At 35.7% G+C, this 24,029-nt stretch overlaps 1 protein-coding gene across 1 annotated transcript in view; it reads right to left on the reverse strand.

Moving 5' to 3' along the window:
* Positions 1-24,029, reverse strand: part of Rock1 (Rho-associated, coiled-coil containing protein kinase 1) — a gene marked incomplete at its 5' end in the record, with an annotated part of 112,217 nt that overhangs the window by 19,129 nt on the left and 69,059 nt on the right. The window contains 9 exon segments of the mRNA XM_005372684.2: positions 1,740-1,828; positions 2,203-2,296; positions 3,445-3,610; positions 9,009-9,103; positions 10,932-11,001; positions 12,732-12,916; positions 18,107-18,267; positions 19,524-19,674; positions 21,095-21,201. Of these exon segments, the coding sequence (XP_005372741.1) occupies positions 1,740-1,828; positions 2,203-2,296; positions 3,445-3,610; positions 9,009-9,103; positions 10,932-11,001; positions 12,732-12,916; positions 18,107-18,267; positions 19,524-19,674; positions 21,095-21,201 (1,118 nt within the window).

Here is a 24,029-nt window from a genome sequence, read left to right on the forward strand (position 1 = left end):
TTTACTCAAATAATTTTGTTTTAAAAATTTAGACAAACAAAAAAGTTTAAACATTCACTGTTTATTTTGATTATATTTCATACGTTCTGCACTACAACATGCTTTTCTTCATTTAACACTATATCATGGGGTATACCACTTTCCCATATCATTACACAAAAGTCTACTTCATTATTTTTAAAGGCTCTCTTGCATTCACTGTATGTATCATGATTTATAGATAAGCTGTTTCACTATCAAAAAAATAATGTTACAACAGTCAACCCCCATCTTTCTCTCTCTTTTCTTTCTCTACTGGGGATTGAACCTGGGCCTCTGCATTAAGTTACATCCCCAGCCCTTTTATTTATTTTGATTTTAGACAGGGTCTTATTATGTTACTAAGTTATCTGCACTTGGCCTCAACTTTGTGATCTGCTTGCCTCAACCTCCTAGAGTGCTGCAATTACAAGCATGCACCACCATATCTGTCCGTATTTATTTCTTTTAAACATTTATGCAAGTCTTTATGTAGGCTAAATTGTATAGTAGTGCATCAAAAAAAAAATGTACATTAAATTCTCACAGTTTATTCCCTATAATAGTGTATGAGTGAACTTTCCCCGTGTTCTTGACAAACCTGGGTATTTTGTCTCATTTAAATCTGATTATCTTCAAAACAATACCTCATTATTATTTTAAATTTTTATTTCTTGGTTTATTATTGGGATTGAATATTTTTTAAATCTCCACTATTTCTCTCTCAATCGTCCTTTTTTTGTTTTCTTGTTTATACTTGTTTATAAAAATAAATGCTATTAAATATTCTGTTTCAACTTATAGTGTTTTGCTCCATAGGCATTTGAAATTTTCTGTAACAAATATCAATCTTTTCCTTTGTGCTTTCTGTCTTGGTAAAAGGTTAAGTAAAATCTGCAATGAAGGGTTTTCAACATCTATTAAGCATATTTTTGAAAGATTACATTGTAACATGAAGGACCAATGAGAGATTTAAGGAGACCACACAATCATGTCATTACAAGGGATAAGGAAAAACTTTTTACTATAAAAATCAACTGAAGAACTTAATAGACAATGAGTAATCTTAATTACTAGAGAACTTAATAAAATGAAAAGATATCAAGTTAACAGGAAAAAAATAACCTGACTAAATGCATCATAAAATACAAAGCAAGATGATAATCTATCACTATCATTTCTTTCTGACTTATTCCCAAATCTCTTATGTGTATTCTCTTCACCATGTTTTCCTACCATCAATAGCAGCTCTTCAACATAATTTAAATCACATTCTTATTAGACAAACTAGCTTTTTTAACTGAAATCCTTTTTTTTTCACATAAGTCTTCTACACTTAGTAATGAAAGAATATTACTACTATTATTAATTAATTAATTAACGTATATATTTTGAGACAGGGTCTCGCTATGCAGTTCAGGCTGACCTTGAGCTCACTTTGTAGCCCAGGCTGGTCTCAAACTCACAGCAATCCTCTTGCCTCAGCCTCCCAAGTGCTGAGATTACAGGCATGTGCCACCATGCCCAGCTTATTTGTTTTAATGAAAGACTTAAATCTTAGGACTTCAGTTTTAGGAAAAAGTACATAAAGAACAATTGTTCTGCTTCACAAGTGTGAGGTCCTGAGTTTCACTGCAGGCACCTACTATCCTCAAATTATGAACTTTTAAATATTTGATACTCAAATGTAAATCAATGGAAAAGGCTAAAAGTGTGCATACCTGTGTTTTCAGAGTTCGTTCTGTATTGATATTCTTTTCAAAGGCAGCCTTAAGATTATTTATCTCCTCCTCCTTCTTCAATTTATATTCTGCCAACCAATTATATAAAATGTTACTCTATAGCATTAATTTTTACATTTCAAACTCAATTACTACACACTAGTAACTTTCAGTAATTTCATTAATTCTTAAGGGTATACATGTTATTTAATATATGAAAACAGGTATTTAAAAACTTACTACACAACATAAATACCCAAACATTAATCAGTGATTTTAATTTAACCCTATGATTACTTTTAAAAAATCCTACCAGGCATGGTGTGCATGCCTGAAATCCCAGCACTCAGGAGGCTGACGCAGGAGGATGGGTGTGAGTTTGAGGACAGCCAGCCTCGGCTACCTGGTGTGAACCTATCTAAAAAACCCTGAAAAACAAACCAACCAACAAACTCCTACATACCTTCTTCTGCCTTTTTCATTTTATCAGTCAGCTCTTCATTTTCTTTTCTTAGTAATTCGTTATCTTTGGTTAGCATGCTGTTTGTTTCTTCAAGCTAAATAAAGCCACAAAAATTTAAGCTATAGCCTCTGCTTTTTTCACACAACTAAAACCTTTTCCATTAGGACAGACCAGACATTGTTTAAGAATAGAAAATACATATTTTCTACTTTAACATATACAGATATAATTAAACTCTAAATATTTTAGAACAATTATTAGCTCCCAAAGATTACTTCTAATGTATACATGCACAGCTCTGTCCAGCTCTAAATGAATTTACTATGTGAGCCATGGCAAGTTAGCACCTTTCTGGGCTTCGATTTTCTTTTTTTTTTTTTAAGACAAGGTCTCGCTATGTAGTTCAGGCAAGCTCTGAACCCACTTTGTAGCCCAGGCTGGCTTGGAACTCATAGCAATCCTCCTGCCTTGGCCTCCCGAGTGCTGGGATTACAGGTGTGCACCACCACGCCCGGCCACTTTCTTAGTTTAAATAATGATGAAAATGACAATTAAAAATATTTATTAATTACTTCTACTTATGTATTTATTGACCATTCATATATATTGTTTTCATTTAATCCTCAAAACAATCATGTGGAATGGGTACTATTTCTACTTTATTGATAAGGAATCTAGTGCTTTCAGAAATTGAAGTGGCTAAAATCACATAATTTCTTAGGTGAAAAGCTGGGATTTGAAACCATGGCTACTCATACCATAGCACTTGATGGTGACTTCAGAAGAAGAAAATCTAACTTGCACTTCTAGTCTTGTGATTCTATTTAGACTATAGTATAAACTGCATGAATAGGTAACTGGTTTGCTGTACTGGTTGCTTATAATGAATATATATATAAAACTGTTCATAGAGAATTTCCCATGCTAAAATATTTTCACTGAATTTTAAAGAATTCTACCTCATGGAATCAATTTCAGTGAAGCAGAAGAATAACAAAATGGACTTAACCCAAACATTTCTTCATATAAAATATAACTGAGATCTACAGACAGAAAGAAATAAAAGCCTAATATAAGAAGATTTTCAATCATTAACAACAATTTGGATAAAAGAAACTATTTAACACAACTACATAATGATCCTTACATATGAAGTGTAAGCAAACATGCATGTATACATACCCTCTAACATTTTAAAATACGACCTATTTAAAGTTGATTTTAGTTATATAATTTACCTACCCGACTAACAGTGTGATCTTTATCTGTAATCTCTTGTCTATTTCTTGAAGCAGCTTTCTTGCTTTCTTGGGTCAATTCAAAATACTGTTCTTCCAGAAGTCCTCGAGCCAACTGCTCAGACTCAGCTTTTGTTTCTGCTAGATCCAACTGAGCAGAAAGAGCTTCCCTGCAATAATTTTTAAGAGAAATGGATCTACTAAATTCAGTTCATTTTCCCAACTTCAACCACATGCTTAAAAAACACAATTACCTTTAAATGATAAAAAGTTAATTTTATTGCTTTAGATAAAGTAAACCCATTTCAAACTTTTTATTTTTTATTGTCTTTTTAAGACAGGGTCTCGCTATGCAGTTCAGGCTGGCCTTGAGCTCACTTTGTAGCCCAGGCTGGTCTTGAACTCACAACGATCCTCTTGCCTCAGCCTCCCGAGTGCTGAGATTACAGGCATGCGCCACCACGGCTGGCGCCATTTCAAATTTTTTAGAGAAGTTATGAACTTAACCTGACAAGCTGTCTACTTTTGGAGAAGACTAGCTGGTAAATCAGAAAGTCAGACCTGATTCCTTCCACTCTATCACTAACAGGATAGGAACACTTTTGGGTAAGGTCCTTATACTTCCTGCATGTGATTTAAACAAATCTGTACAATAAGAGTTGAACTAAATTATTGTGAGGTTCCTTCTAACTCTGAAATTCAATGAGATTATGAAAACAAATATAGGGCCAGGGATATCGCTTAGCGGCACAGCACCTGCCTGGCAAGTACAAGGTTGTGAGTTTGATTCCCAGTACCAAAAAAAAAAAAAAAAAGAAACCACGTATGTGTAAACTATCTGGGAACAGCCTTAGAAATTGGACTTTAAAACTTCAGAATTGACAGTCAGATCAGGAAAAGATTACTGCAGTTTGCCTTGCTCTTCCCAAGGAACCACACTAGGATAAGCTACCTTGGTCACCATCATAATATCCTTGTATGCCACAGATGCTCAGTAAATGTTTTCAAAACACATGAATGCTACCTATTTATTTTCTAGCAAGGGAGGTTTATAAATCAAATCTTCTAGTTTAAACTTAAGGATGAAGACATAAGAGTATTCACAAAAAAGAACACTCATTCACTCAACAACTATGTATTTCACCGTTACTCTGTGGCAGCATTGTTCTAGGAATTATGGCACACGGAGTTCACAGAATTCTTGGTCCCTGGAAGTATATAGTAGGAGAGTATGTTAGTACAGCCATACAGACAACTTAAAAAATGAACAAGTAATATACAGTATGCCACAGAGAATAAAAGATGAAAAGTAGAAAAGTCTGAGAATGTGGTCACAGTTTTATTATAGGATGACCAAAGAGGCCTCTCTGCTAAGGAAACATAAGAAGAGAGATCTGCAGGGAGTGAGAGAATAAGTAATGCAGGTTATCTAGAAAGTGGAAAATCAAATAAACACGAGCCCCAAGCTGGCCTGAAGGAAGCTAATATGATCAGAGAGATGCAGAAAAGTTGGCAGAGCTGTAGGAAAAGGGAAGAGAACAACAAACACTGTAAGGTTCTCTAAAACAATATATGGGCTATGGCTTTTATTCTCTACTTCACTGTTTTAAAAAGATTCTTGGCTGCTCTACACAGTATTAGGCTAGAGACCGCTGGGTGTGGGGGCACACACCTGTAACCCCAGTACTCGTGAGGCTGAGGCAGGCAGATCTCCTCAAATCTGAGGCCAGCATGGGCTATATATGAGTTTAGGCCAGTCTAAACTACACAATGATGGAGACCCTGTCTCAAAAGGGGGGGGCGGGGTTTATTGAAATATCAATATTGAAGATAATGGCAGTTTGGACGACATCAATAATGATCAGATTCTACATATAATTTTTAGTTACAACTGTGAGAATGGCTGCACAAAAAGTGTAGAAAAAAAGTATCTAGGATGACTCTATTTTTTATTTAAACCACTGGAAATAACACAACTATTAATTACCGAAACAAGAAGAGCAGACTGGTAAGGTGAGGGAGTCCAGATTTTGAGGGGACACATTAAATATGGAATGCTTACTAAACACTCAGGAGAGATGGCAAATAGCAGGACACATAAGCTTGGAATTCAGAGGAGAATGTGCTTGTATGCTGATGCTATTTAAAGCCATGAGGCTGGATGAGAACAAGTAGAGTGTTCCCTTGGGCCCTCTAAACTCTGTAGGTCTCAGAGAAGGGACAAAAAAGGCGAAGGAAGTTGAGAAAGAGTACCCAGTTTAAAGGGAAATACTGTTATTGTCACAGAAAAGAAGTGAAGATTTTGTCCAGAGTAATCAATTATGTCAAAAGCTGCTGTTAAATTAAGAAATAAGGTGAAGACCGAGCTCTTACTATTGTCTTTATTAGGAAGACAATAATGAGCACGAGAAGGGCTGTTTAGTTAAAGAGTGATGAATACAAAAGACTGGAGCCGTCTCAAGACAATGGGAGAGGAGGACTGAAGAGAGCTGGTCTGTCATTTTTTAAGTAAAACTGCTATAAAATGAAGCAGAAAGATGGGATGGTAGTTGGAAGTAGATGTGCAGTTAAAGGTTATTTTTAAAGGAGGTAATTGTTTGTATAACAAAGGGAATGAAAGGGAAAATTTATACAGGGAAGATGCGAAAACTGTTAAGAGTCACTCTTAAGCAGGCAGAAAGGGATGGGATCAAGGGGTTGGTATCATCAGGTAAGACCACCTTCTTTCCATTTACATTATCAGAAGAACCACAGGGTTTACAGCTACACATGCAGATAGGTAGAAAGCGAGAACAGATGTTCTCTTCTACTATCTAGGAAACAAGGCTATTAGCTTAGTATGGGAATAAGAAGAGAAGGTACAAAATAGCAGTTATAGACGAAGAGTTAATACATCAAAAAAAGGTAGGAAATACTGCCAATGTTACATGAACATATAATACAGAGCTTAAAGTACATGACATTCTCATCTGAGGTTACTGCTTTACATCAAATTCACACAGTAACTAAGTTATATTTTAAGGTACCCAAAACTTTTTATTCTAGAACATATTTCTGTCTGTGGTCAAGAATTTGTGCAAGAGAATGCAAGAATGAATGAAATGATTCCCGGTAAAATCTGCAGGTACATTCATCCAAATTTCCTTTGCAACTCTGCACGGTGCAAGACTTGTCTTATTAATCTTTAAGTTCACTCATTCTCCTATCTCCTCAAAGAACTCAAATTATCAATAATTCCACATTTTTCTAGATTATAAGATTATAAGAAATGGCTTTGTTCTTTTTTGTTACCATATTCCAAAGCATGGAAAATTCTGCAGCTCATAGAAAGTGCTCAAAATGGCCAGGCATGGTGGCACACGCCTGTAATCCCAGCACTCAGGAGGCTGAGGCAGGAGGATTGCTGAGTTTGAGGCCAGCCTGGACTACAAAGTGAGCTCAAGGACAGCCTGAACTGCATAGGGAGACCCTGTCTCAAAAAGACAAAAAAAAAAAAAAAAAAAAAAAAAGTGCTCAGAATGAACAGATGTGCAACTTTTTCCAGATTTCCTTCCCACGTCTCACTAAAATATGCTCATGTTAATGCTACCAGTAAGAAGAGAAGCTCCCCTTCACATTCTCCTCAGCTCAGGAGTACAGCACAAGCTTAGCACGCACAAGGCCCTACGTTCACTCTCTGGCACATGTGCATGCAGTTACATATTCCAACAAAAAAATGAAGAATGATAAAAGTGGAGGATTTCCATTTCCAAATGTTCAACGTACAAAACAAAAGGATCAAACATTGCCAAGAGTTATTAACAAAACAAATAAAATGGCAAACAACCAGGTAGGGTGGTACACACCTGTAATCCTACCACTTGGGAGACTGGGACAGGAAGATCACCATAAGTTCAAGGCCAGCCTAAGCTACAAAGTGAACTCAAGGCCAGCCTGGACTATGTAACGAGTCCATTTCTCAAAAATCCAAAAAAATAAAATAGGTAGACAGACAGACAGGCAAGCAGAGCTTGCAAAATTATGTATGAAGCAGCCTTTCTAAAAATCAGATGTGAATTTGATTCATCCTCCCAATAAAGACTGGCTAACAGAACTCTTTAAAATGACAGAAATGTTCTGCATCTGCATTGTCTATTAAGGTAGACATTGACACACGTGGGTATTGAGCATCTGACACACAGCTATTGTATCTGAAGAACTTTCCATGTTATGCAAATCGATTTAAATCACTACATGTGGCTAGTGGCTAGCACACTGGACAGAGAAGCTCCAGATTTAATAACTGATTTGCAGAAAACACAAAGGAAGGGAATGCTCAACTAACTGCAAATGAAATCAGCAAAAATCACAATTAAGATTAACTCTATAGGACAGAAGATCTATTTAATCAACAAGTGACAGGATAGTGATTACTCCTCTGTGGGGAAGAAAGGAGGCATAATTAGTGGCACACAGTGGCCTTCTGAGGTGGACAGAGAGTTCCATTTCTTTTGCAGGTGGTAGTTATAATATTTGTCATGTACTTAAAAAACTGTTTTGCTGTTCTCTGCTACAGTGAGTCCCCGACTTACTAACATTTGAGTTGTGAACTTGCACAGACAGGAACAGACCTCAAATTACAAACAAACTGTGGAAGCAGCTCACATGCCTGCTGGACAGTGTCGCAGCTGTGCACTTAAGTGTGCAGTGCAATGGTATACAGTAATGCAGTGCTCAGTCAGAGCCGAGAAAGTCTGGATGCAGGAGGAAAAGCAATGGTGCTGTGGAGGGGGCTGCTAGGAAGTGCAAAGCAACATATACCATATATTTTGTCAAAGGTATGTAAGACTCACTCTGTTTGACTTATAAAGGAATCCAATTCAAGAATGTCCTTTTGGAACAGAATTTGTTTGTAAGTTGGGGATTTACTGTATTTACTTAATAATAAAACAATTAAAATTTTAAAAATTTATTTCAAAGGGTATGAAAGAGAATGTCAGAAAACTTGTTCCAGTGTTCATTCTGACACTATTTAGCTACGAGACCCCAGCTCAATGTGATACTATCTTTTAGAGCCTCTCAGCACAATTCTAAAATGAGGCTGTTAGGCTTACACTGTGAGGTTTGCTGTTTATTGGCTGGTTGATTACACTGCTCAGGGATTATGCATGCTAGATAAGCACTGTACCCACCAAGCTACATTCCAGCACAGGTTTTCTTCTTCGACATATACAACTAATGGAAATTAACATGCATAGTAATATTAAGAAGTAGTTCTTAAACATCTTTAACTTAATGATTTGTTAATATAGAATGATTTATATAAAAACGAACTTTTGAAGGTTGAGTGGCCCCTGAAAACAATGTATTGTCAGAATTTGATGAATCTCTGTGTAGCTACTGTTGTATTAGGTTATTACATTATTTCTTGACTCTAACAGTAAATTTCAGCCTAGCCTAATTTGCTTTCAATTAGCCAATAAAATGTGTTAGACCACTGCCATCAGAATACTGTATGGCTCCCCACTCCTGTTAAGAATGCCCTGTGCAGCGCTGACTCTCAGGTACAACACAATGGATGTGACGCACTTTTCATTCTGCAGTTCCTGAATCTTCTTCAAATGTTCTCTGCTTTTTTCCTCAAGTTCTTCTTTAAGTTCCTTTACTTGGGTTTTATAAAGTGTCTGCAAAACAAGTGGTAAGAAACAGTTGAGCAGTTTTTTTTAAAAAGTTAAATAAGAAACATATGACCTAACAATTCTACTTCCAAATGTTTACTCATGACAACATAAATCTAAGTCCACACAGTTGTACATGTGAATTTTCGTTAGTGTTATGCATAGCAACTCCAAACTAGAAATGATTCAGATATCCAGGAATGACCATGCCAGGCATGGTGGCGCATGCTTGTCTGTAATCCCAGCACACGGAAGGCTGAGGCAGATCACTGTGAGTTTAAGTTCGAGGCCAGCCTGGGTTACAAAGTGAGCTCAAGGCCAGCCTGAACTGCATAGTGAGACCCTGACTCCAAAAGACAAAAGAAAAAGAAAGAAAATTAACAAAAAATATGCCATCTTTGGTCGTCCTGTATTTAAATAATTAGGTAAGTGGTAGAGTATCCCTTTTAGCTTGAAAGATGAGGAAAAAGAACAGGAACAGTAAGGACCAGCAAGTAGCTATGGGGAACTACTGTACACTGAACACTTAGTCATTCTTCTAAGAAATAACACTCAAGAGAAAAAAAATAAATACATACATTTCTATGGGAATGGAAATAAAGGCAAAGTGAGCTCTAATTTTAAAAAATTAATCCATTTTGTCTTCAGGAACCAGATTCTTATCTCTTCTGACTCCAAACAATTAAATTCTATAATTAACTAATGAAGGGATAAAAAATAATCTAATTTGAAAGGCCAGATTAAAGATAAATTTAAATTTGGTTCATAACATCTTATTAGCAACTATCAGAAGTCATCTGATACATCTACAAGTCTGGAAATATCACATGAATTATCTGTGGAGGCATACAGACAACAAAGTATGGATACTATAGGTTACTTTGAAGAAGTTAGTAATATATATCTTGAATAATTAAGCTTAGTCTACACTCAGGAAAAGATTTTTCAAAATTACCATTTTTTTTTAAGGCATTTAAAATCACTCTAATATAACCTAATAAAGCAAGGGGGAAAAAAAAACAGAAGAAATTTATAATGTTTATTAACGGATAAACAGTGTAACACTGATGTACTACAAAACTCTCAATATGCAAAAACTGTATACAATGTTAACAAATTAGCTCAGTTTTTTAACTGCAGAAATTGCTACTTCTAAGATTGTTCACACTTGGGTTCTAGGGCATATTCACCAGTGTAATCTGAACTCTGGACAGTTAGTTTCACTGAATAAGGATTGTAGGGCACGTGTCACCAGGGTTAATTATAAGGGCAACACTTGATAAATGTTAAGTTGAAATGAAATGGCAGAGTACAAGCGCGGCAATCCCCCTGTAAAACCTGTAATTCAGAGACTTCAATATTAGCTCTAAATTACAGTAGTAGCGAAAAATAATTTGGCCTACAGCGAAGTAAGATTAAGACTAATACGTATGAAGAAAAAGCCAAACAATTCATACAAAGAACAAAATTAAAACAAGAAATAGCTCTTAAACATTACTTATACCTACAATTTAAATTTAAAGGCCATGTTAATGTGTACATGTATGAGCCATACAGGAGTGTAATTTACCATCTGAGCTCACTAAGAGGCAAGAAGATACCTGGTATTTTAATTAATAGCATGGCAATTCTGTGACTGCTTCCACATAGTCACGTCTTCACAACTCACATCATGAACCCAAAATCAGACAGGAAATGTAGACATGGAGATGAAAAGGAGAACATTTTGTCATAGCCATTTGAAAAAGAATCACAGCTCACAGAAAATATCTAAATAGCTTGTTTTAGGTCAGATTTTCAAACTGTCTAGATGTTAAAGGTAACTCTCACTTACCGAGAAATACTGTTCAGCTTCCAGCTGATCTTGTAGCTCCCGCATCTGTCCTTCATTTCCTCTATATTGTCTTTGGATAGAAGGAAAAAGAGTAAACAGATGTATTTATACTAGAGACTACATTTTTCTTAATTTGTTTGAGTGGCTAAAGTAAAAACAGTTCATTAAAATAACCTTTTTTTAAAAAAAAATATATACTTCATTATACAGTGTTACTTTACTAATTAATCTGGTCAGCCCACATTGCTTGGTTGCAGCTTGCTCCTTATAAAATGATGGTATGCAACGTCAAAGGAATCCTTTTCTAAGTTTATGTTTAAGAGACTACTAACTGTGGACCTCTCTAAAAAATAAAAAGCTGCAATCAGTTTGTAGGAAAATTTGTATATAAAAAAAGCAAGGACCAGGGATGTTCTTAGCAGCACAGCACCTCCCTGGCAAGCGCAAGGTCCTGAGTTCAATTCCTGGTAGAAAAAAAAAGCAGTTGTAGGGATACATTTTTAATGTCTCACCTAGTTAAATAAACAAAACCAGAGGCCATGAAAATATTTAGTAAGTGACAATATAGCAATACATAGTATGGCAACTTAAGCACAAGGAGAGAATGGTGGAAGTTAATAATTAGGTAAAGGATATGAGGAAAAGCAAAAGCTAAACACTAGTAAGAGGAGGAACACAAAGACAAAACCAAGTCTATATAGGATAAATGTAAGTGCAACTCACATAGAGAGGAACAGATCCAGACTGGAAGACAATGCAACTCAAAGACATATTTTCAAGGATTAGTAATTTCTACAACTTCTAGACTTTAATATTACATAGCAATTGCTTTTCATTTTCAGTGTGAAATAAGGCATGTGGTTGGTAGAAAGTATTTTATAAATTGGGTCCTGGGTGACAATTACTTGTGGAGAAGAAAAATATAGTGAAAATGGTGCCTCTAAAAGGCAAAGAGAATTTCACCAATCTGAATCTAACTTAATCAAAACCAATAATTTTATCCAAGAAACATTGTTTTGCAAGTGAAACTGGTAAGTGAAGATGTAAAAATACATGACCTGGTATAAGATATACCCAACTTTCATACTGAAATTTTTAAAGCATGTCCTTATACATTCTGAAAGCAATATAAATACCCTGCTTTGTCTCTATGTCAATTAAGCAGGCATATCACATCTCCAAAGTAATAGGGAAAAAAAAGAAGACATTTTGCACTCTGAGATGAATCAAAGAAACAAACAAAAAAAGGCTAAAGACTCACCATGTCTAATTCTAGTCTCTAAAATATAAAGAAATTTTACACATTTCTCTTAAGGAAGGGTAAGTTTAATAGAAATTTAATCTTGATTTTTGTAATTCTACTCTGAAGAAATGGGATTACTTTATGGATACGAAAATCAGAGAAAATTCTGAATTTTCCATTGTAAACAGACTTACTAAAAGTCAGCAGGCTGATTTTTTTTCTCCCTTTAAGTAATATCTATACTGTCAGTTTAAGGGGCTGGGAATATAGCTCAGCAGCTCAAGCACCTGACTAGCAAGCACAAGGTCACAAGTTCGATTCCCAGTACCAAAAAAAAAAGAGATATTATACTGTCAGTTTAGTGAATCTGTCTTCCAAAACCTAGACCCCCTTACAGACCTTCTTTGAAAGCGCTATAAATTCTTTTACTTCTGAATGCTCTTTTCTGTCTTCCTTTCACAACTTCTAGTACATAATCTGAACATAAAGTATCAAACACATAAGCCAATGCTGAACATAAACAAGAAACAAATCACAATGGTATTTTCAACACTTACTTTGTAAGCTGAGCTAACTCAAATTCTAATAATCTCTTGGCTTCCAATACAGTATTTATTTCCTGTTTCATCTGCTTTTCTAAACCTTTTAAATTGTCTGCCTCAAAAGCTTGAGTCTTCAATTCATTTTGTAACAGCAGTCGCTTATTTGATTCCTGCTCCAACTGCAAGGTTAGATTCTTAACCTATGAATGAGAAAAATAATTAGCATCTTTAATCTTTTTATAATAATTACTCAAATCTAAAAAACATTATAACTCCTTATACTAATAAATATTAGTGTTCTAAGGCATCTCCATTGTTCTTTATAGTTATCATTACAGATTTATCACTAATTCAAATCAGACATGAGATCTCATAAAAAATAAAATTATGGTTTCTTTGTCCCTCAACCAATATGGAAATTTTGGAATATAAAAGTTACTTTGCGGTGGGGAGGGTGGAGGTTCTTAAAGAAAAGTATATAAATCTACCTGTTCATTTATAAATGCTTATGTATTCTAACCTACAACCCTTCAAAGCTTACAAAACCTTATTTATTTTATTCTTTTCGTAACATTGAGTTAAAAAACCCAACCCATACTTTTCTACTGTAAATTTGCACTTCAGCATAATAGTCGCCAGCCATGCATCTCAGCAGTTGTACTTTGGGGATATAGGAAGCAAGCTTCATGTTTGCCCACTTGGTATGGCAAAGTGTGTGCATTTGTGCAAAAGTGTCAAACCAGGATTTCACACGCATTTATGCCCCAAATAACAGGTTTTGCATATGTTTTCCTGAGCATTATGGGGAGTAAAACACACCCACACCATTCTTCTGCTATGTAAACAAGTACTTTACGATAATGAAATAGGGGTTTATTTTGATTTTTCTGGCAAAAGTAGCCTAATTTAGTAAAATGGCACATAAAGAACCAGATTTGGAAGTTTTGACGGCAAAGCAAACAGCAGTATAAATACATATTTCATGAGAAGAAATGGTACAAAATAGTGCTGCAACCAAATGGAAGGAGCCAATGTTAGAACTAGGCCTGAAAGCACAGTGAGCACCTGCAGGGGTGAAACCTATTGGACAGAACGCCAGCACTGCTCTTCAGTGTTGGAAATTGTTTGCAATAGACAAAATGCTATAAATGTTGTAAAATACACAAATGCTGAAATGCAACTAAAACGTTCTGCATGCACCAATAGCCATTTTCTAAAATGTATTTATTATGACACCTCACTAACTGAACTGAAAGTATTCATAGGTCTGCTGTACTTAGCAGAGCTTTCTCATGGCCATCGCAGTGATGTAAAAACTATGGAAAAGTGATGAGTGTGGGCTTGAGGTTTGCAAAATAATGATGACACTGAGGACATTTGATTTCCTTCAAAATTGTCTGAGGTTTAACGACGAAACCACTGCTGAAAAAGAAAAAGAACTGATAATCTGACTGCTATCTGCTCACGGTTTGAGAGATTTGTGTGTAAGAGTCAAGCAATTTACACACCATCTGAATACATGACTACTGATGAGCACCTTGCAGCATTTCATGGCCGCTGTGGCTTCTGGCACTATATTCCTCCAAAACCTTCAAAATATGGCATAAAAATTTATGCCCTTGTGTATGCAAGTAATTATTATGTGTTCAATTTTGACATTTATCCTGGAACTCAGCCTCCAGATCCTTATTTGTATAGTAATAAGGCAAATGATGCTGTGAATCTACTTGTTGCTCTCATCTCCCAAAGAAACTGGAATGTGACATCTAACAACTGGTTTACCAGTTTCCAACTGATGTTACATTTGGTACAGAGTACAAGTTAACCAGCATAGGAACTGTACACAGGAACAAAGCAGAAACTTGCAAATCAAATGTTGCAATTTCAAAACAGAATTGTACAATACAATCTTGGGATTTCAGAAAGGTATAACATTACCCTTGTATATGGCAAAAAAACCAAACTGGTACTGCTGACGTGAGCATTGCACCATGTTGGAAATAATGATAGGAAAACCATGACAAAACTAAAGCCTGAGATAGTAACTTTCTACAACAAAACCAAAAGCAGAGTAGATGTTATCTATGAGTTAAGTGACAATTATGATGTCAGCTGAAACACAAAGCATTGGCCAATGGTTGTGTTTTACTTGACCCTAAACATGTGTGGCATAGTTTATAAGGAAATTTTATAATTTTATAAGCAGAATTTTATGATTTTATAAGGAAAATAACAAGTGCAATACATTACTGAGAAATTTCCTTAGAAACTGGGACTGGAACTCATAAGAGATCATTTACAGCAAAGGAAAAACAAAATGTTTCTGCCCAGGGAAGGGCAAAAATTGTGAAGCACACTGGTGAGCTGACAGGTGAACAGGTAGGTGCAACGTCATAAAGACGTACTATGACAACAGAGAAACCAAAAACATGTTAACTGTGCCTTTAAGGAAAGGACGGGCAGGCGGGGAGATGTATGTGCTATCAGCATAAGTGATATTTGTGTATGGAACATCAAATTCTCATGTGTGAAGACTGCCTTGGGTATGACACTGAAGCACAAAGATTATTTCTGTGGTAGACTTTTGTTTGTGTTTACATTGCAGTTCACTACATTTTTATTTCTGATGTTACCTTTTAGGTTTTGTAAGCAGATAAACACTTGATGTGAAAACACTGATGTCTATTCTAAGCACTCATTACATATTTGATATATTTTTTTATTCACATCTTATTTTCCTGCTAAATGCATGTTGTACGATATAGTAGGAAGTTCCTGACAAAACAGGAAGAGAAGAGAGACGACAAGACCGTCACATAAGAGAGGAAAGCTAGGCACAAGTGCTGCCACTGTGAGATGTGTGCACAGAACATGAAGTTGTTAAGTGAGAAGACTGCCTTGGGTGTGACAACTGAAGCAACGATTATTTTTGTTGTAGAATTCTATTGGTATTTTCATTGTAGTTCACATAGGAATTATTTCTGTTATTTTTTAGACTTTATACACTGAAAAACAGTTGATGTTGAAAATTTTGATTTTTGAATAAGTAAATATTAAAATACTTTGTTTTTTCCTGTTAAGTACTCATTGTTTAATATAATAAACTCATAAAATTAAAATTAATGATTCATCAATAGAAATATTCTAAAGAATAAACATGGGTATTATACACCCACAATATAATGTGCTTTTATGACAAAATTGGCATGATGCCTCGCAGGCTACAAATTAGTACAGTAATATTCATGAATGCTGCTGCTTGCAAATAATTTGGTCTTCCATCAAAATTTTGCTTCCATTTGCAAACTCCACGCTGGGTGACAAACACAACCACAGCCATCTTCCCCACACAAACACAAAGACAGCAGCAGTCTTCTCCAAAATCACGAAACGAATTAAGTTTGTAAATCGAGGTACCACTGTATATACTTGAAGTACATAATAATTACATTCATTTTAGGGAATTAGTACATATGTAGCATATCTTGATCTTGCTTTTTTGGGGGAGGGGGTACTGGGAATCAAACTCATGACCTCACGCTTGCCAGACAGGTGCTGTGCCACTGAGCTATATCCTCCGCATCTTGATCATTTTTGATCCTCCCCGTTCAACTTCCTTTCTTCCTCTCTTCCCTGAATTTCTTTCCTTATCTACAAAGTCTATACCTTCCTGTTTTCTATCATTTTTTCTTTGTTTTGCTCTTTAAATTATTTTTATTTTGGGTTTCACATATAAGAGAAACCATACAATATTTAACCTTCTATGTCTGATATTTCACCTGACATGACAGTTTCAAGATGCATTCATTTTCCTTCGAAATGACTTAAATTTATCCTTCTTTATGGTTGAGTAATACTCCACTGTACATGTACACATTTTCTTTAGTTCCTGATGGTCATCTAGGCTGCTTCCATAATTTCAAATATTTTATTCTTATAGTGACTGGACAGTGTGTTATGACTTCCTCTGTCTACTTCTCTAATCCTATCACTGCCAATTTTTATAGAGTGATCATACTAATTAAATCCTTACGTACAACAAACCCCTTCGCCTCAGTTCTGTACTTTCTTTTTGCTTTGGAGGAGAGTACAGATGAGAACACACGGAATGTACTCACTCTTCAGCTCTCACCGTAACCATCCCATGCACAGCAAGACGCTCCTTAGCGCTCAGACGTGATGAGCAGCACTACAGCACTCTGTGCTTCCTTTTTAATTACTTGTCATTCTTATAATTACTATTTTAATGTATGTTTTTCCCTTTGGGCTGTAAGTTCCCAAAAAAGTAAAGATTATACTTATTTACCTCAGTAACTCCAACTCTTAACAGAGTCAGGGAAATAACAGGAGTTCAAAATTTATGTTTTTAATCTGAACAACTACTTTGAAGATAACAATACACAACATAGTAATTGTTAATTTTTTACCATTTTGAATTGAAATTTTGTATTTTTTTCCCCTCTCTTTAAAATAAAAAAAGAAAGAAAACATTGTTTTAAAAATGACTGAATGCTATCTTTCAAATTCCCAACATACAGCCTCCTCCTGTGAGCTAACCCTAGCAGGTGTCTCTAATCTCTCTTCTTTTTGGTCACTCCTATTTACCAATAGCAGATTAATTCTCCCGAAAGCATGTTTTCACCTATAGGTCTTACGTAAGTTTTGAAGACTATAAAAACTTTGGCTCTCAAGCTTCTCAACATGTCTTTTCTTCTCTGATCAAATTTGTTTCTATTTGCCTGTTATTTACCCATCTTATCCAATCTGTACTTGCTTTCTGTCACTACCTATACTTGGGACTAGTCTTACATTCAGTCTTACTAATACTTTCTGAAACAGATATAGTAACTGCCAGGATATAATGTCCTTTCATCATTTTACCAGCAGCTATATAAATACATACTCTGTGTTTTTGTATTTTTTTTTTCCCAGTACAGGGAATTGAACTCATGACCTCGCGCTTGCCAGGCAGGTGCTGTGTCGCTGAGCTACATCCCTGGCCCCCATCTCCGTGCTTTTCAACAACCTAAGCCACTGAAGACTACAGTTTAGTTTCTTTTCCTTTTTCTTCTTAGTCTCAGAGCAATGCCTTGCTTTGTGGTTATAGAACTCCTTCTAATAAAGAGCTTTTTTTAAAGCAGTCAACTTTTTCAGCGGAGGAACTATGGCATTTCAATATACACAGCTGTACTCTCATAGTGCAAAATAAAACAGAGCCTGTGCAGTAAATGCTCAACACATGAAACAAAACTTGTAGGTGCTATGAAGATGGACACATGTGGGTTATTTGCTTCAGTTCATGATGTTTAAATTACAAACAATAGCTCTTCATTCATAACTGAAATGCTTCCCTTTTAAAAAGTAAACAAAATTGGCACTGCTGCTGTTACCTCTTCCTCCATCCTTTCCTTGTTCTCAGTCAAATGCTCCAGCTTCTGCTGCGCCTGCTTCAGGTCGACATCGAGCATGGAGCACTGCTTCTCAATCTGAACCACTCCATTTTCAGCCTTCTCTCGAGCCTTTCTCTCCTCCTTAAGTTTTTTTTCCATCTCTGAGACAGAAAAGTTACATTTAAAGAATGCCTTTATACTCTTCACTTTCCATGGCCTGTAAATTGTTCCAACATTTCTATTGTACTTATCCAGGGACTACAACGGAGCTATCAATTACAGAAGTTCTAACATTACTTGAATAATTTATATGGTGAGAATCTCTAAAGGAAAAGTTATAAAAATGAATAAAGTAATAATATAATACCTTCTAAATCTAGTCTTTGCTCAGTGGTGTAAGAGATCATTCAGAATCATCTTCAGACCAGAAGGTGAGGGGCATAGCAGGAAAGACAGCAGAGAAACAAAGGAGAAAAATGCAGGTAGATCAAATAAAAGCAGAAAAATATAAAGCGGGGTGAAAAGCAAACGATAAGGATAAACAAGAGAAAAAGGGAAAGTTGTTAGGATTCAGGAAGAGGATCGCAGCTAAGACAAAAGTGAAGATAATGACAGTTAAAGAGACAGGATAAACAGTAATTAAGAGAGGAGGTCACACCTATGCTTTCTTTCACTATTTCCTTATCAAACAGGAGAAATGTACACTTTTTAAAGCCCAAGTAATAAAAAAAAAGGAAGAGATCTGAGAAGTAGAAGTCTGGAAGAAGGAACCGATGAGTGATATAAAAATTGAGAGTTTCAGCAATATATACAAAATGATAGTCTAAAGTTAGGAATAAAGCATTAGAGTAATATTCATCACAAGTACACTAAAGTAAAAAAGAAAAAAACCTGGGTGTGCTAGCACAAGCCTGTAATTTCAGCAGTTAGGAGGCTGATGCAGGAGGATCCCTCCTAGTCTGAGGCCAGCCTGAACTACATAGTAAAACCCTGTCTCAAAAAGACAAAACAAAAAACAAAAAACAAAAAACAAAAAACAAAAAAACTGAAGTGGTAGTTGTCTGAATTAGTGTTATGTTCTGGCATAATACAGCAGAAATACAAAGGAATGAAAAAAATTGAGGGTATAGAGCAAGAAAGCAGACGAATTTACCAACAAGGTATAGAATGGATGAGAAAAAAAAATCAAGGCAAGGGCTAGAAAACAGAGAGAAAGAGATTTCACTTTTATAGAAATGCAAAGATGGTAGAATAAGGAAACAAGAAGTTAAAATTGTAATTTTTTAAAAAAGGAAAGCATTCTTCTTCTAGACTATAATTTATAATACTTGCTACTATAAAATGTTTGTAGGCATTTAAAACAAAATTTTTATAGGCATTTAAAATGAATATTACGCGAAATATTACTGACACTTACCACACATTGCAACAGACTTTGCCTCTTCAATAGACTGATGTTTGTCAGTTAAACGAGCTTTGGTAACTTTGTGTTCATTTACCTCTTGTTCCAGCCTTTGTTGCAGTGATTTAAGCTTATAGTTTAAATCTATCTCTAAATTGTTCTTCTCCTGTAAAATTGGAATGAGAATCATGTAATGAACTGTGCAATAAGCATATGGTTAACTCTTACACTGTTTAATGTACTGCAAGAGATATGTCTTACTTTTACAACAATGATAAATATATTTAGCTAAAAGCAAATTACCACCTTCTTTTCTTTACCTTCCTTCCCTCTCCCATTGGAATGATTAATCATGGCTGATGCAGAGAAACGTGGACCAGTGGTCATACTCAGAATGATTCACTGCTAGAATCACAAACAAATACAACATTTCTATTGTTTTTAAAAAATTTTTGGTGGTGAGATAGCACATGCCTGTAATCCCAGCACCTGGGAGGCTGAGGCAGGAGGACTGCTGTGAGTCCAAGGCCAGCTTGAACTACATAGCAAAATGCTGTTTCAAAAAGACGAAAAAATGTTTTTCTTGCCACTAAAAAATTTTTAAAATATTAAATTATTTTAAAAACATTAAATTATTTTTATTTACATTTTATTTACATTGTTACGTACATTTTATGTACATATTTTTATGTACATTGTTACATTTGTATCTATACTCATATTTACTTTGCTCTGACAAAAGAAACATCCCATGGCAAGTCAGTGAGACAAATAAAAATGCTTTCATTTCTGCTTGCATACTTCTATTCTTCCTTTTATACTATTTCCACATACACACCAGCCACCCAAAACCTGTCTTAACTGTTACAAAGTATGTTCACAGGACGAGATCAATAGCAGCTTTTCTGATGATCAATTATCTGACATTTGTTTTATTTTTTTTTTTGGTTTTTCGGTTTTTCTCCGGTACCAGGAACCGAACTCACGACCTTGCGCTCACCAGGCAGGCGCTTTTGCCGCTGAGCTAAATCCCCAGCCCCATGTTTTAACCTATATTTGGGGGGGGGGGGCACTCAAAAAATGAAACCAAAGTCTGCAAAATTATCTGTTTAATCCTTTCCTATGTATACTATGTAAGAGGATAACCAGTGACATTTCTGATTGCTAAGAAAATTCTAAATGCAAAGGCCAGTTACCTTACCCATTTTTTATTTTGCTTTTATTAGCAAAATGGAGCAAGCACACATGGCCTACTACAAACTTATCCTGTATTTTCCTTCTCTAAAAGACTTTACAGTGACAAATCAGTATCTTTATCTTACCATATATAAAGAAACTAGGAAAAAATATTTCATGAAGTTTTCCCCAGACCAATTAGTGATAATGTATAGCATTTTCAAAAGTACACACAAAAAAAATAAAGACACTAAAGAAGACACATCCCTCCACATACCAATGAACCAACCAAGCATAAAAACTTTTAGATATATAACTACATAAACATCAGAAATGTTATTTTATAAAACTATCTTATAATCCCTGATAATCAGTATTATCTCATAGTTGGTATATGTGAAGCCATTTACCTTTTCCGAATGATTAAGCATGTCTTGGGCCTCTTTTCTTTCTGCTTCTACTCTTTCAAGATTATGTTTGAGATGCTTCACCTCCTCTTGTAAAGATGTGATTCGAGCTATCAAATGAGCAAACAGTTCAAGTTCCCCATCATTAAAAAAAGGCTTTCCATTCAGAACAATTATTAAGATTTCTCGTCACACAGAATTTATTAAGTTTTCTTACTAGTATACATAATAACCACAATGTACAGTAATAAAAATATCAAGAGTAATATTATTATCAATATTGTGTAATGAATATGCATTATAAGTGGTCAAAGAGATGATGCCCGAGTGTGGGCTACAAATCATGCCCAAGTCCTTGAGTGCTCTTTAAAAGTGACACCTTTTAGGAAATTATTTATTAAGTGCTACGAATGTGCCAGACACTCTACAAAATGTCTAATAAAATTGCTCTTAAACTTAATGGAACCAAATCCCATTTTTACAGAAAGTGAAGTTTATTGTTCATTGTTTTGGGGTTTTTTTTGGTACTGGAAATTGAACTCAGGACCTTGCACTTGCCAGGCAGGCACTTGTGCAACTGAGCTGTGTCCCCAGCCCCAGAAAGTAAAGTTTTAAAGAATGCAATTATTCCAACAAAGTGTATTTTAACCTATCAGGGACTCACACAGGCTCCAGGCAGTAATCATTAATTGCTGCCACCAGCAAAAGAGAGCCAGACTTTATGTACTTCCTAGTGCCTCACTATTAATACTTAAGTACTTCTGCCAAAGTCCTACCAGAAACAGAAAGTCTCAAGACAGGTCAAGGTCTAGATCTGACTCCTGACTTAAGATACTGCAGGAGACAGAGCAACATATAAAATGAAAGCAATAGACAAAATCAGTAAAATTCAGAATGGAAGATACTCATAAGGCAAAAAGCTTATTTTCAGCCACAAATATCAGCAATGACAAACTACCACAAATAAAAAAGAAAACATAAACTTAAAAACTTAAGGAAATATATTAATGAAATATAATATGCCAACTTTGAATAATTCTAATTAAAGCAAAATGAATGCAATATAAACAAAAATTTGTGAGATGGGAGAAGTTGGAGCACTGACTAGTATTTCTCCATATTATTTCTCTTTTTTGGGGGGCGGGGGTGTTTTCGGTACTGGGAATCAAACTCACGACCTTGTGCTTGCCAGGAAGGCGCTGTGCTGCTGAGCTAAATCCCCAGCCCACCCATATTATTTCTCAATGTTAAACAATTATCAGCTTTTTAGCCGTGAAAATGATATTATAGGGTTTTTTGGTAAATTCTTGTCTTTCAGGGATACTGAAATATTTACATTAAATGATATGATGCCTGACATTTCTTCAAAAGAATTGCACGTCAGAGAACCGCGGAGGGGAGGGAGAGGAACGAAAGGAAACAGGGCTGGCCACCAGGCGAGGCCCCTCTGGGTGCCGAGTACACAGGGGTCACTATGGTATTTTACTTTAACAAAAGTCTGAAACTTTCCAACATAAAATGTGAAAGAAGAAATCAGCCAAATAATACGGCAGTTTTCTTTTAAAAAGCTTTAAAAAGTGGTTTATTTTTAAAGTATTTTTTGTATTTCAATCAAAAGAATCATTGATAAATTTAACAGATGAAAAACATCATTTCAGTTAAAATTTTCAATCTTCCATGACATTCGGATCTCCTTCTACCCATTCATCTTCATTAACCCTCTATGGCCTTCAGACACTTGCTTTTTTTTTGTATCCGGAATTGAATTCAGGACCCTGTGTTTGCCAGGCAGGCGCCTGCGCTGCTGAGCTATATCCCTGGCCCCTGTATACTTGTGTTCTCTGTAATGGCAGTCTAACTGATAAACTACTCCAGGTGTTGGCAAACTTCAAGGCCACAGCCTGTGTCTAGAAAGACCTAAAACTAACATTGTTCCCCATATTTAAAGAGTTATAAAACAACATACAAAAAAGTATGAAACAGAGAGTATATGAGGTCCACAAAGCCTAAAACATTTACGACCCAATTATGCTTGGTAGGTCTTTCTCACACATACTAAGCCCACCAGTGTACACAGACATTTAATTCAAAATCGTAACTCTTGACAGAAACCCCACATCCTGAACTGAAAGAAATTTTCATTTGAAGGAATTAAAATGTCTTGAGGACTCTAAAGATTAACATAAAGGCGGTGTTGTTTTTTTTTTTTTTTAATAACACTATACATTTTTGTGCTGGAGTTCACATAAATTGTGTGCAGTTTTTGTTTTGTTTTGTCTTTTTGAGGCAGGGTCTTGCTATGAAGATAAGGCTGGCCTTGAATTCACTTTGTAGCCCAGGCTGGCCTTGAACTTGCAGCACTCCTCCTGCCTCAGCCTCCTGAGTGCTGGGTTTGTTGTAGGCAGCTAAGTTAGACAGAAATATTATAGGCTGTCAGGACTAGGCCCTCAAAGGATACCGCATAACTGTGGGGGAGACAGGCACCTCCTCTGAGGGCCAGACCTTGAGATAAAAGATGAAACAAATGCACTCACATACTTCCTAAAGTTAAATATCAGAGACTGATATTCTAAATAGATATCCATCACCTTGAGAAAGTCAGGAAGAGTCACTAACTGAACCCTTTACAGGAAAAGCCCCTGTTCTGTTTTCATGCCTGCTTGCTAGGTGACTTGCTTCCTTGTTTGATCCTGATTTAATCAATTTTACCTGAGCAATTATACCTGCAATCTATTAGTTTACCATAGTTTTGTCCCACTTCATGCCTACCCTGTGATTTCCCATTTTGCCTTGGACTCACCTTATATTATGGATTTGCTCTATAAAAATCCCTAGAAAAGGCAGGTTCCTTGGGAACCCACCTAGGTCCCCTCTGTCTCTCGGGTAGAAGCTTTCTTTCTCCTAATATATTCTGCTCTTAACCTCTGTTGCTCCTAAT

This window comes from Chinchilla lanigera, unplaced genomic scaffold (genome assembly GCF_000276665.1).
Source record: "Chinchilla lanigera isolate Chin_1 unplaced genomic scaffold, ChiLan1.0 scaffold00001, whole genome shotgun sequence".
Taxonomy (NCBI): Eukaryota; Metazoa; Chordata; class Mammalia; order Rodentia; family Chinchillidae; genus Chinchilla; species Chinchilla lanigera.